At 39.4% G+C, this 12,839-nt stretch overlaps 1 protein-coding gene across 2 annotated transcripts in view; it reads right to left on the reverse strand.

The window, feature by feature from the left end:
- Positions 1-12,839, reverse strand: part of tbrg1 (transforming growth factor beta regulator 1) — a 35,353-nt gene that overhangs the window by 2,347 nt on the left and 20,167 nt on the right. For both annotated transcript variants that reach the window (XM_036585018.1, XM_036585016.1), the window contains 5 exons: positions 10,954-11,093; positions 7,534-7,680; positions 6,314-6,411; positions 3,397-3,507; positions 928-1,091 (listed from right to left, as the gene is read on the reverse strand). In XM_036585018.1, coding sequence (XP_036440911.1) covers positions 928-1,091; positions 3,397-3,507; positions 6,314-6,411; positions 7,534-7,680; positions 10,954-11,093 — 660 coding nt within the window. The remainder of the gene's footprint in view (positions 1-927; positions 1,092-3,396; positions 3,508-6,313; positions 6,412-7,533; positions 7,681-10,953; positions 11,094-12,839) is intronic.

Genomic DNA, 12,839 nt, shown 5'->3' on the forward strand with positions numbered 1-12,839 from the left:
AAAAGTAACTGCACATTTTACAGGTTAATAAAAAGATTCTAGGTGATGATCTGCCAGAATATACAGTTCTACAGTGAACTGGACTGAGCCCCTGATCTTTACCCACCCAGCCAACATATTTTCCCATCTGTACCACTATAGAGTGGAAAGAAAGTGTTTATCTGCTTGTATCATGCACAAAAATCTAGTTGCAGTCTTGTAAATAGTGACACTGCAAGATTCGTAGTCTTTGGAATCTTAGAAACTCCTAGACTTTAGTCTCTCAAAAGTCTTTTCAAAGTCTTCTAGTGTATGATTAGTATAGGTTATAGCTGAGGTCCACTTTTGTACGTATATGGAGGGTTGTGTAAGATGCCCTATGGAGAGCTGAGCAAGAGGGCCCTGTAAGGAGAGAACAGTCCGGTAAGAGTCAGACCAGAGTGGGTTTTTTAAAAAAAAAGACATCATACACATTTGGTTTTAAAGATTACCAAAAAAAAGTGTAAGGTTTGGACATGATGGGGACTAACATGAATTGTGTAAAAGGGGTGGGGAGATTTCCTCATCACCCCAGAGGGCGATAAAAAGGGATGTTCTGAGATGATATTCTCATTGTGGTTGACCAGGAACCATCTTGCCCTTTGATGCTTAATAAAGCAAAGGCCTTTTCCTTCCTTCCACAAGAACTGAGCTGAAGTCTTTTTCATTCTTTTTTATCCTTTTTCATTTTTGTTGATATTCTTTGACTCTTTTAATTCTTTTTGAAGATGTTAGATTACAGACAGTTATTGGGGCAAATCGTCTAGATAATATTAGTTACTTATGAATGTCCAGACCCTGGGCAAAGAGAAATAGCTCTTGGCTGTGACTCTTGCTATGTACCAGTATCAGGATACAACTTCCAGAGCTTTGTTATGTCGCACTACTCTAAATCTCTGATTGTCTGACCTGTACCGCTCTGGTCCCCAGTAAGGTTCTGATTAGCCAAGCCTTCCTCGCAACCCAGCAGGCGTTGGAAAGCTTCGAAGTTCACTGTCGCATCCTCCTCAGACACTGTGTGTGTGGCCTGTCCTTCACTTGGTCGGCAAACTTCAAACCGCACCCAGTTATAACTAAAGACAGTCAGGCAGAAACAAAAACAGATTTAAACAACTCTGGAAAAATACAGTCATGTGAAGAAAGTAGACCACATGAAAAATATCAGTATTTTCAGTTTAACAGTATAGATAGACAGACAGACAGACAAACAGATTGACAGACAAACAGATAGATAGACAGGTAGATAGACAGAGATAGACAGACAGACAGACAAAAGGATAGATAGATAGATAAACAGAGGCAGACAAACAGACAGACAGATAGATAGACAGACAGACAGACAGATAGATAGATAGATAGATAGATAGATAGACACAGAAAGACAGATAAGCGTTGTGTAATAGATCAAAAGCAAACATTAATTCTGCAATCATTTTTTAAAAAACAATTAATAGAGGTCATTTCTGTGAATGTAAATGTTCCCCTGGCTTCAGTAACTGCTACTGTCCCCCTTTCGATAATCGACTAAGTAAGCATTTTCTACAACTGTCTACCAGTTTCTGGCATCTACTGAGAAAAATGTTTCCCACATCTCCAAGCAGGATTCTTTCAACTGTGGAACTTTTCCTGCATGGCAGCCCGTTTCAACTGGACACACATGGGATTCAGATCTGGGCTCTGACTAGATATTGCATAACCCTCAATCTTGTTAGAATTACATGTATGCTTGGGATCCTTATTCTGTTTGAAGCTCCACTTCTTCAGCTTCAACTTTTTGACAGATGGCCTCACATTTTCCTCAAGCACTCTGAAAGAGAATTCTTAGTCGATGGCAAGTTGGCCAGGCTCTGAGGCTGCAGACAGACCCAAGCCATGACACTTCCACCACCATGCTTTACTGTTGGGGCTCTTCTAATCGAAGCTGTCTTTGGTTTTCATCAAACACTGCTTCCTTCACTTTGGCCAAAGAACTCTATCTCTGACTCATCTGTCCATAGCACATTCTTTCAGAAGTCCTGGGGCCGTGTTACAGAAACTTCTTCAGTCTGAAATTTTATCTGCTTACTCACCATAGTTTGGACTGAATTCAGGATGGAAGCTATTACAGAACAATAGTTTCTAAGTTCATAATCTCATCATTAACTCCCTCTTACTACTTTCATGTGTTAATGTTGATTATACATTTGGAAATATTACAACAGGAAATATTACAGTGGTGATGGTGGTGAATAATGAGGAGCTGAACGTGTGTCTGTTTATTAGGAGGAATAACGTTAGCACGCTCGGCTAAAGCGCTTGGGAAATGGAGACTGAAACTGGAGACAGCGACACTGATAAACAGCACAAAGCGCTGACACAATGTTATTAACTTTAAGTTTATATAACTTTAATTTTGTTTGACCTTTTTAAATCAGTAACGGTAGCTAATGTTGGCTGTCTGGCTAACTAACATGATTACTTTATGTGTTTACGTTTCAGTTGTGTGTGCATGGACTGTTGTCGCCTTCAATCGAGTAAGTTAAGATTTCTTAACTTGAGATAAGATGCTGTAAGATAAGATTCCTAAATCAAGGTAAGATTTGCTTCTAAAATACGAATTCATGAAAAATCTTCTCGACCTTGCAGATCTTAAGTCAAGACAAAAAGATAGGAAGTTTCTGTAATGCGGCCCCAGGTCCTTGAAAAGATACTTATTAGCAAACGTTAGTCTTGCCCTGATAATCTTTTCCAACAGCAAAGGTTTCCTCCTTGTGCACCTCCCACCCATCCTAATGGTAGACGCATGCACTTTGAAAACAACAGTGGCAAGAGTTACTGGTCTGCTCTTGGGTTAAGTTGGGCTGGACAAGGTGGCAGTGGTTTTGGATTTACTCCACTTACAGATGATCTACCGGACAATAGAATAATTGCTTTCCAATATTTTGGAAATTTTCTTAATCTCCATCCCAGATCCAGGCTTCAAAGTGCTCTTTTGATTTAGGAATGATCAAACCACACAATCTAATAACAAAGAGCGAACCAGACCAGATATCTGAGGCTTCTCCAAGATGGTGTCTAACAGTGTACTGACCATTAGCACCTGATCAGGTGCACCAGATTTCAACTGGACACATATGAAGTAGTGATATATGCAGAGGTGTACTTACTTTTTCCACATAGGAAAACTGCATTTCTGTTCATTTCAATTATATTAGGGGGCAAATGTTAATTTTAAGTATTACCTGTTAAATTACATCACCTTTATCTATCAACATTGTTTAAATTAAGATTTGATATCTATGTCTAAACATGTTGAAAATGTCTAAACTGTATGTTTTGAGTTTCCACTTTAAAATGACATCATTATACAGCATGAAATGCACATATATGTTCACTCACCTGCTGCACTTGCGAGCTCCAGGGCAGCTCTGAATCAGGTTCTGAATGGTTGGGTGAGAGAAACCAAAGAAGTCTGCACCAGACGGGACGATGTTGGTCAAGGGCAGGCCCCTGTTAAACACATATGTTAATGCTGCTGATCTTGCCTTCCATCTCCAAAATAATATTTAAGCAATAGAACACGAGAGGGAGTGTGTTATCGCAAAATAACATCACGGCTGTGATTTGGTCGCCGTAGATCATCACAGCTGTGATGTTATTGGCGATAACACACTCCTCGAGTGTTCTATTGCTTTTATACAACACTTAAATAAATACAGTAAGAAATTAATAATCTGGGCCGTGAACGCGGCGTTTAATATGTTTTAATGTTCGCAGTTCCTTCACTAAATTATAGTTCCTTAACAAGCAGCTTGTTGCTACGTCAGAGTAACGAGCTCCGCCCACTCACTGCTCAGCCAGCAGTTCGTTCTTCAGCTCCTTACACTAAATTCCCAAACTGTCATCAGCACTGAGCAGCTTTTTTGGTTTTTATGGCTCAGTCTGATTTGGTCAGACTCTGAAGATCAGACTACACCTTTGGCGAATGGTATTGGATTCATTTCTGGCCGATTCCAGGTTGTTTATCTGTCACAGCTGCTGACTGAAAAGCTGCTCAGTGGTGATGACAGTTTGGGAATTTAGTGTCGTCTCATCTTCAGAGTCTGACCAAATTGGCTGTTGGTCAAATGTGATCTTAAAAGTGTCCATTTTCTGTTTGTGGCAAAGTAAGAAGTAAAAACGTTCAAATGGCTTGAGCGTCTCCTACAGCTGTCAAAGTCGTCGCTTAGCAACAGCGTCTTAGCGGAGTGATACAGTGTTTGTGAAAAACCTGTGATGTTATGGTGAAATAACAACACAGTTAGAACACCTCTCAACCAATCAGCTTGCGTGGCCGGAACTAACTGTTGTATAATATATTATTAATGTTACAATATTATATATGTCTGAAAATGTGTAAGACCTGGCAGTTCTGCCATTGATAAACACATTTACACACACAGCCTTTACTATTTCAGTCATTTGCTCATATAATTCAGAAATCCCATAATTATTTACCACAGGTTGTTATGATAGCAAAGACCAGTTTGCCTGGTTATTTAACATACTCTATCATAATGAAATGTATGCTGAGAAATTGTTTAGAATATGTCCAGTTGACTGATTCTTCCATGAACTGGACAGCCATGACAGTCAAAGGGGGATGGAAAAGCCATAATGTAGCTTTGGCCACCTCTTTCATTCAGCTCTCAGGATTATCCATTATCCATATCTATTAAAATTATCCCTCAAATAAAATCCCAGAGACTGCTTTTGATCAATGAGAGCATGGAGGTGAGACATACATAATAACTTCTTATTGGGGTACAATTCTGTATGAGTTCTGTTCTGAAGCGGTTTGGAGCCCTCATACAGTTTCACGCAACAGTTTTAACACCCCATGAACTACAGGTTTTACTGATTTTTATGTGGAAATAAGGGAATAAATTTAATATGCCATTTTCCTGCTAAAGTTAGCGCACAATTTTTGTTTATTTACCAAGTTTAAGAGACTGGGGGAAAAACTAACAATATATAAAATATGCCATAACATTCGCATAGGCTGCATTTTATGCTTCATTTTCCTCAGTTAAGTTAAATTCAGCGAATAAACAGTAATTAGTCACAGGCATCATTTCTTTTCAAACAGTATCTTGTTGAATAAAGATCACATCAGTCTCTGAGATTTTCTGTCCTATTTTAGCCCAAAAACCATGTGAAGTCTATTTCAGCATTTCACCTGCTGTTCCAAAAACTGAGAATTGGGATCAAGGTCTGGTGATATTGCTGCTCATGGATCGCGGAATGTACTACACCAGCAACCTGACTGGTTACACTGGTTCAAGTAAGCTTTATTATAATTGCTTTGACTGTGATACACAAACATTAAGGCTACATTTACACAGCAGGTAAAAGTGGCCCAAATCTGATTTTCACATCAAATCCGATTTTTTTGTTTGGCTGTTCACATTTGACATGTGACATCAGTCTGAACAGATCAGCTCCTAAACTGACCCGAATGTGCAAAAGAACAGAGCTTCACGTGGCTCGTCCAGAGGTAAACAATCATGATGGCCAGTGAACGCCAGTCGCTCCCGGAGCTTCAGTTTTCGTCTTCACCAGCATCACAGGAGCGATTATAAAGTTCCAATGGTTGACAGCTGGACTCATCACCCAGAATCTGTTCGAGTTCGCCGTAAAAAGGGCTCGTTATTCTGCCACGGCCACTTCTTTGGTTCGTGTCCTCGGATTCTTTAAACTGTTCTCTGGCCCTGCAGCCTCAGGCTCCTCTGGCCGCGTTCGGCCGTTTCGTTCAAAACCTCTTTGAACACAGAGCGGCTGCAATACGTCTCTTCTCATTTTTTGGTACAGGAACATCAGCCTAAATGTTTATGAGTCTCAGCAGCGCGAAATTATGAGGAATGTCGAGTTGAACTGACGTAAAAGTCGCATGAATTTCGATCTGGCTGTTCAGACTGAGTCGCATTGCGGATACGTGTCGGATTTCAGTACCACATATGAAAGCGTCTCAAATCGGGATTGAAAATATCAGATTCAATGTGTTTTTGCTGTCCACACACAGCCACATAGATGACACATCTGTGTCACATACGGAGAAAAAGATCAGATTTGGGACACTTTTACCTGCTGTGTAAACGTAGCCTAAGTGTCTCTCTTCATATGGAGTAGGAGTTTGGGCTCGAATGGTGGCAAATGTGAGAGTAACACTTTAACGCCTGTAAATATCTGACCAATAAACAAGCCTTCATGTGTATAATGCAGTGCACTTTAGCCACTGCCCTGCCAAATGGTTTATGTATTAGCATTAGATGTTTACCTCTTGGCAGTGATGGCTTTCAGCAGGTCTGTGTGGCAGCTCTGAGCTGATGAAGCCGCGATGGCATTCTGTGGGTCATCTTCAGGCACAATCTCAAACTGAAATGGGAAAAAAAATTCCTTATGATGTTCACTTGATGCGACATATGAATTAAACTGGTTTTGAAAGTGTACTTTTAAAGTGGTCTTCAAAATGAAACATATTCAACATAGTGTTATATCACATTTTTCTGATCATCAGCAGTACTTCATGAACACTAACCTACTGCATGTTTAATTGAAAACATAATAAGGGCTGTTTAATTTGATGCAGTATGTAAAACGTTGAATAAAAAACGCACTCAGAGCGTATCCAAGTTTTTGACAGCAGCTTTTGAGTGTGCCAGTACTGGAGCATTGTGTCTGTCTTTCAAAACACTGATGTGTATCATGAAAATTTCTTTACGTATCATGATATGATACTTTTTTCCATATAGGCCACTCCTAACTCAAGAGTCCAAACCAGGGGTCTTTAATTAAAATTCAATAAGGTCCTGTTAGAGAAAATATCCTCAAGCGAAGGTCCAGAACACCATAATGTCTAACTTGCATCATGATTCAGTGCCATGTACTGTTTACTGAAGTAGCCTAGTAGGTATATCAACATCTTATACAGTCAACAACTGAATGTCAAATCAAATAAAGTACAATTCAGTCATATTTCAACAACATTTAATGTCAGATTTCTCTTTTTAGAGTGTGCCATGTGAAATAACTTCCCTCTGACTCACTTTCTGCTGTTTCTCGCCTTGTCCCTCCCCTGTGTGTCACTCACTCGAGTCTCAGTGCTCATCGTAATGCACAGATCTGATTGGCTGAGTAGCATCACGTGTCATATTTACAACGCATGTGATTGGACTGTGAGTCTCGCGGGCCGCTAAAGCTACCATAAAGGCTCGAAAAGTTACGCAGATTAAAACAGGACCACTCCGTCAAAAATAAATAATTCTCTATAGTTTATCGGTTACAGGTCCAGGTCCACATAGGACAGCGTCTGGGTCCGGACTCGGACCACGGTCTGCCTATTATTGACCTCAGTTATAGAACTTTAACATTGTTTACATATTACATCAAACTGATTACATCAAACTGCTATTACAAAAAAGTGAGGATTTTTCATAATATGGGCCTATTAAATTTATGCACATGTACAAGAATGTGTACTGATGTGTGTGTACATACCTGTGGTCCCTGGCCACCATCTTTTATCTGGCAGGTATAGAGACACTGCTGCCCCGGGTTCTTCATACTGGCAAACACTCGTGTGCTGCAGAAGCCCACAGGATAGATGGCATTTTCATCATGAAAGTGAGCCCTATCTGTGATGATCTGCAAGAACAAACACAGCTAGTGGTTAATGTGGTTTTCAAACAGTCCAGCCTATGAACTAAGCATTGTGGCCAGTGAGATTAAATTTTCTCAAATTCCTATCAATAAATGAATAAACTTCTTTTTAGTGATGAATTCAAAACCACTCAGACTTTGTAATCAGTAGCACTGTTTTACCTTAGCAGCCACCTGGAATTTCATAGCAACAGCTTTGTAAAGCCAACTTAAAGTTTGTTCACAAACTTTATCCATCTAGTTCATTACATTTATCCATTTTAGGACATATTTCTGATGAGATAAAATCTAATCCATTTGCATAAGGAAGGGGAAAGCCAAAGGGAAATAAGTGAAAAAAGATCAGGAAACTCCAGAAAAATATCCCTGGAGAGTTCCTGGACAAACCGAAAGAAAAATACTCGGAAGGAACGGAAACTGCAATATAAGGTCAAGAGTGCACAAAACTCAAAACTAAGAAAACAGATATTATATATTTAGTTGTTGTAGTTTTCTGTGTAATGTTCTGTTAAATACATATTCTGTTGTTTTTTAATGCTGAACAGAATAACTTGTACTTACTGGCTATTTTGACTGCAAATTAAATAACTGATAAGTGGTCTCTGACCTCTGAATTTTTAAAGCAGCTGGAAAAATAATAAGCAGACAGCAATAGCATTCATCTGATCTCGTGACAGAGCTGTGCACAGGAAGACTGTAGCCTCTCCCCTATGGCCGACGTGTTAGGGCACCAGGCCAAAAAAAATGACAAAAGGGCAAAAGATCATTTATTCCAACCACAGTTAGTCATCTGAACAAAACCATGACTGCAAAGAGACACCCAGTTTCTATGCCAAATTGATGTTAGACTGACTGTGTGTGAACAATCGATATTTTAAACACTGTGTGTGAGATTTCTGAAGAAAAAGGGTTGGGACAATTTTGTGAAAAATCTATGCTTTTTTAACATCTTTTAAGACCTCAGCACCATTTCCACCACATGACAAAAAATATGGCATTTGGTTGGGAAAAAAACCATGTGCATGTGCTTGGAGATTTCTTTTCCAGTGTGTTTGACTTTAACACTTTTGCTGTCATCTAGTCCTTCATCAGTGGTCAGTTGACCACAGGACAACTGTCGGGTAGATATTTTTGGCTGGCAGACTATTCTCAATATTTTAATTCTATTTTAAAAAAATTTATTTGACAGCACTTGCAAAGAAGTGAGCTTTCTACCACACTCTTAAACTAGCAAAGTTGTCCTGACTGAATTTGTTTTCTCTTAGATCCAAAAAATGCCAAGGCACAGTTACACTGCTGATTACTAATATTTACTAACAGGTGAGTATTGAGAAATAACAAGAAGCCTGAGTGGAAACAAGGAGAGACTCATAGCTCCGGTACCCTGATGTGTGCAAATTCACAGATACAAAAGCTTTGCAGTCTTTAAATTTATATATATATCTATATAGAAGTGTGTCCACTGTGTCCACTCATTGTCCACTCTAGTAGACACTCCTACCTTGTCAGTCCACCTTGTAGATGTAAAGTCAGAGACGATAGCTCATCTGCTGCTGCACAGTTTGTGTTGGTCATCCTCTAGTCCCTTCATCAGTGGTCACAGGACGCTGCCCACAGGACACTGTTGGCTAGATATTTTTGGTTGGTGGACTATTCTCAGTCCAGCAGTGACACTGAGGTGTTTAAAAACTCCAGCAGCACTGCTGTGTCTGATCCACTCAGACCAGCACAACACACACTAACACACCACCACCACGTCAGTGTTACTGCAGTGCTGAGAATGATCCACCACCCAAATAGTACCTGCTCTGTGAGGGTCCATGGGGGTCCTGACCACTGAAGAACAGGGTAAAAGGGGGCTAACAAAGTATCAGAGAAACAGATGGACTACAGTCTGTAACTGTAGAACTACAAAGTGCACCTATATAGTAAGTGGAGCTGATAAAATGGACAATGAGCGTAGAAACAAGGAGGTGGTCATAATGTTATGCCTGATGGGTGTATATCTATATATATACACACACACATATATACATATACATACATATATATATATATATATATATATATATATACACACACCCACACATATATCACCCCATAGGACCATCACAGACCAGCAACAGATCATCTTTGACTTTACATGTACAAGTAGGACAAACAGGGTAGGTGTGGGGGATGACCTGGCCATTGAAGAACAAGGTAAAAAGCAGCTAACAAAGTGTAGAGAAAAAGATGGACTTCAGTCTGTTGAAAGCAAACATAGTGTGCTGTATGCAAGAGGAACCTGTCAAAAAACAAACCATCATAAACAGTGCCTAGCATGGTTCTAATAGCTGTAATAGCTATAGCCTTACTTAAAAAGTGTTAAACAAATCTACTGAGAATGCAGATTTCTTTTACCAGTGACTACTTTTGATTGATAGCTTCAGTCCCGTTCAGTAAGAATGCCAGTGGTATCACAATAAGAGTCCCATATACCTAAAATGACTATCAAACACTCTCTGCATTGGTATTATTTTTATACAAATTATTTTATACTAACAAATGAATTCGGTTAACTGAACTAAAATTTAGCAGCTAGGGGGGCAATTACTTTTTCACATAGGGTCACGTATCACTAAGTAAAAGAATTAAATAAATGAGTTCATCACTTAAAAACAGCATTTCGTGTTACTTGGGTTATCTTTGTCCAATGTTAAAAGAAGACAGGTGGTGTTCTCCAAGGAGGGCTGCCTGAAAATACAGGAGAAATAAAAACAAACAATAAAATATACACAGAGCTGTGAAAAAGTATTAGCCCCCATCCCAATTTCTTTTATTTTTGCATATTTAAAACATTCAAGTGTGACAAATATGCAAAAAATAAAAGAAATTGGGAAGGGGGCAAATACTTTTTCACAGCACTGTATACATTTTACTGTTTGTTTTTATTTCTCCTGTATTTTCAGACAGCCCCCCCTTGGAGAACACCATCTGTCTAGTGACCCCCCAGGTAATTTCAGTTTGAGACCCCGAGGCCTAAAGAATACAAGTCAGCTAGTATCTTTAGTGTTTTAACTTTATGCTCACAGCAGTTCATATGGATTACAGTGTGAAACTGTTGTAAAAGTGAAACGGTCAGTGGTACTGGTCACGACAAGGTGCTCATTATTAGTTTTCATTATTGGCCAAAATATTTCATATCAGTGCACCCCCATTCAGCAGACTTGAATCACATCCATGCCTAATACGTAAAGGACCTTGCTGATTACTGACCTCTCCTAGGCTGTAAACAGTTAGTCCACCCAGTATGATGGGGAAAACCGGCCTGCCAGAAGAGTCCAGTGGGATGGGCTGAACCAGCTTACGCGTCCCGCTTTCTGACACTTTCCTCTTCTTAGACATCTTCTTCGTCACTGAGAACAATAAAATAAACACAGCCAGAACTCACTGTAACACGCAGCAACTGAGTTCACCTTTTTACAGTAGGATCTATTCTAGCAGGATTCATTTTACCTGGGGAGGCTCTGTAATGTGCATGATTACTGACGAGATATATGATTTTAATCAGATTTACCAGCTGGGTGCCTGTCCAGCTGCACGTCCAGTTTGCACATTTGCACAGAACCATAGATATACATACCTAGATGTCGCGTTGGGTCCAGTCAGACACGTCAATGGCGCTGCCATTTTGGGGCGGTCAACATCACCACTGGACTGCATTCAGTACCATTACAGAGTGGCAGTTTAAGAAAGATACTGTACAAAATTACACTATTTCAAGAATATTACACTCAGAAAGTGGGATAGGATTATATAACAGAGGGAACGCAGCGATACAGACTCATGTTTTTGTGATGCGTGTTGTTTGTGTGGTGTTAATGTGCAGATGTTGGCGTGTGTTTAATGAGGCACAGAGAACCTGTTGATGTGATTGTTTTTCCTCTGGTTTTATATTAAGCTTATATCATTTAATAGTCTATTTGGGGGATCTTAACTTTATGTAGTAGTTATTTATTTACAGTGATGGTTAAAGCTTTGAAGCTGTAAGTTATAGCGTTCCTTAATCCGTGTAGATATTCATAATAGATTAACGTTAGCACCTTCTTACACAAAGCTGAAATTAGCTTCTTATTTACCAGCTTCTTGTGCGAATTTTCTAGTTCCATATTAAATGGTGCAGATTCAGGCATTTATTTAATTTTTACGTGTATTAAGATCAGAATGATTCACACACTGATGGGTTTGCTGATGTGTGTGATTGTGTCAGGTACAGACTGAATACTTTCCTGCTGGACAGCTAATTATCACAATCAGTTATTAAAGTAATAAAAGCTACCGAGAGCAGATCCGTGCAGACTAGATTAATGTATGTCTGAGGATTATAACAAAAATAATTTGGTGAAAATCGGTTGAATAATAAGGAAGTTGTGGCTGATTTAATCCTGAGACTCATCGTCTATCAATACAACTGAATTTGTTTACAAGCGGATCTTGACCGCTCCAACATGGTGGACGCGCAGACGTATCACCTCAGATAGAGAACAACAGACAACGCGGCATCTAGATATGTATATCTACGCACAGGACATTCATGCATTGACATGCTTGTGGTGAGGCACAGGTAGTCACTCTACAGCAGGGCAGCATTATGTACATCCTAAAAACAGTGGAGACAAACCACAAAACGTTTTGCAGCTCTTTTAACTCTATGGCCCCCTCTTTCAGTTGGTATGTGATTGGTTCCTAGGCGCCTCACAGTTGTAAAAATATGGCGCTTTAAAATCAGATGAATCTCTTCTAATCACCCTGTATATATACTAAATCAGGAGATAATTGCACATTGATTTAGTTTCATTTACCTTCCTCTCGCTGTCTGTGCTGGTCTCTCTTTCTCTCTTGCATCTTGGTCTTGCAATATGTCTTAAGAAACTGTCTCTATCAAACCCAAGGTTTTCCACATTAAATGTACATTAAAAACTTCTTCAGAAACCACAGATGTCCAGATCTTTGTGTCCACATGGATTGTTACAGTCTTTCATTTAGGTTATCTGTCCCTAAATACAGATGTTTTACCATCATGCTATTTTTACCCAATCAAGAGGGTTTTGATTCCTGAATGAATAAGCCTTTAAAACCCACAAACTATATAAACAGATTCC

This window comes from Colossoma macropomum, unplaced genomic scaffold (assembly GCF_904425465.1).
Source record: "Colossoma macropomum unplaced genomic scaffold, Colossoma_macropomum, whole genome shotgun sequence".
Taxonomy (NCBI): domain Eukaryota; kingdom Metazoa; phylum Chordata; class Actinopteri; order Characiformes; family Serrasalmidae; genus Colossoma; species Colossoma macropomum.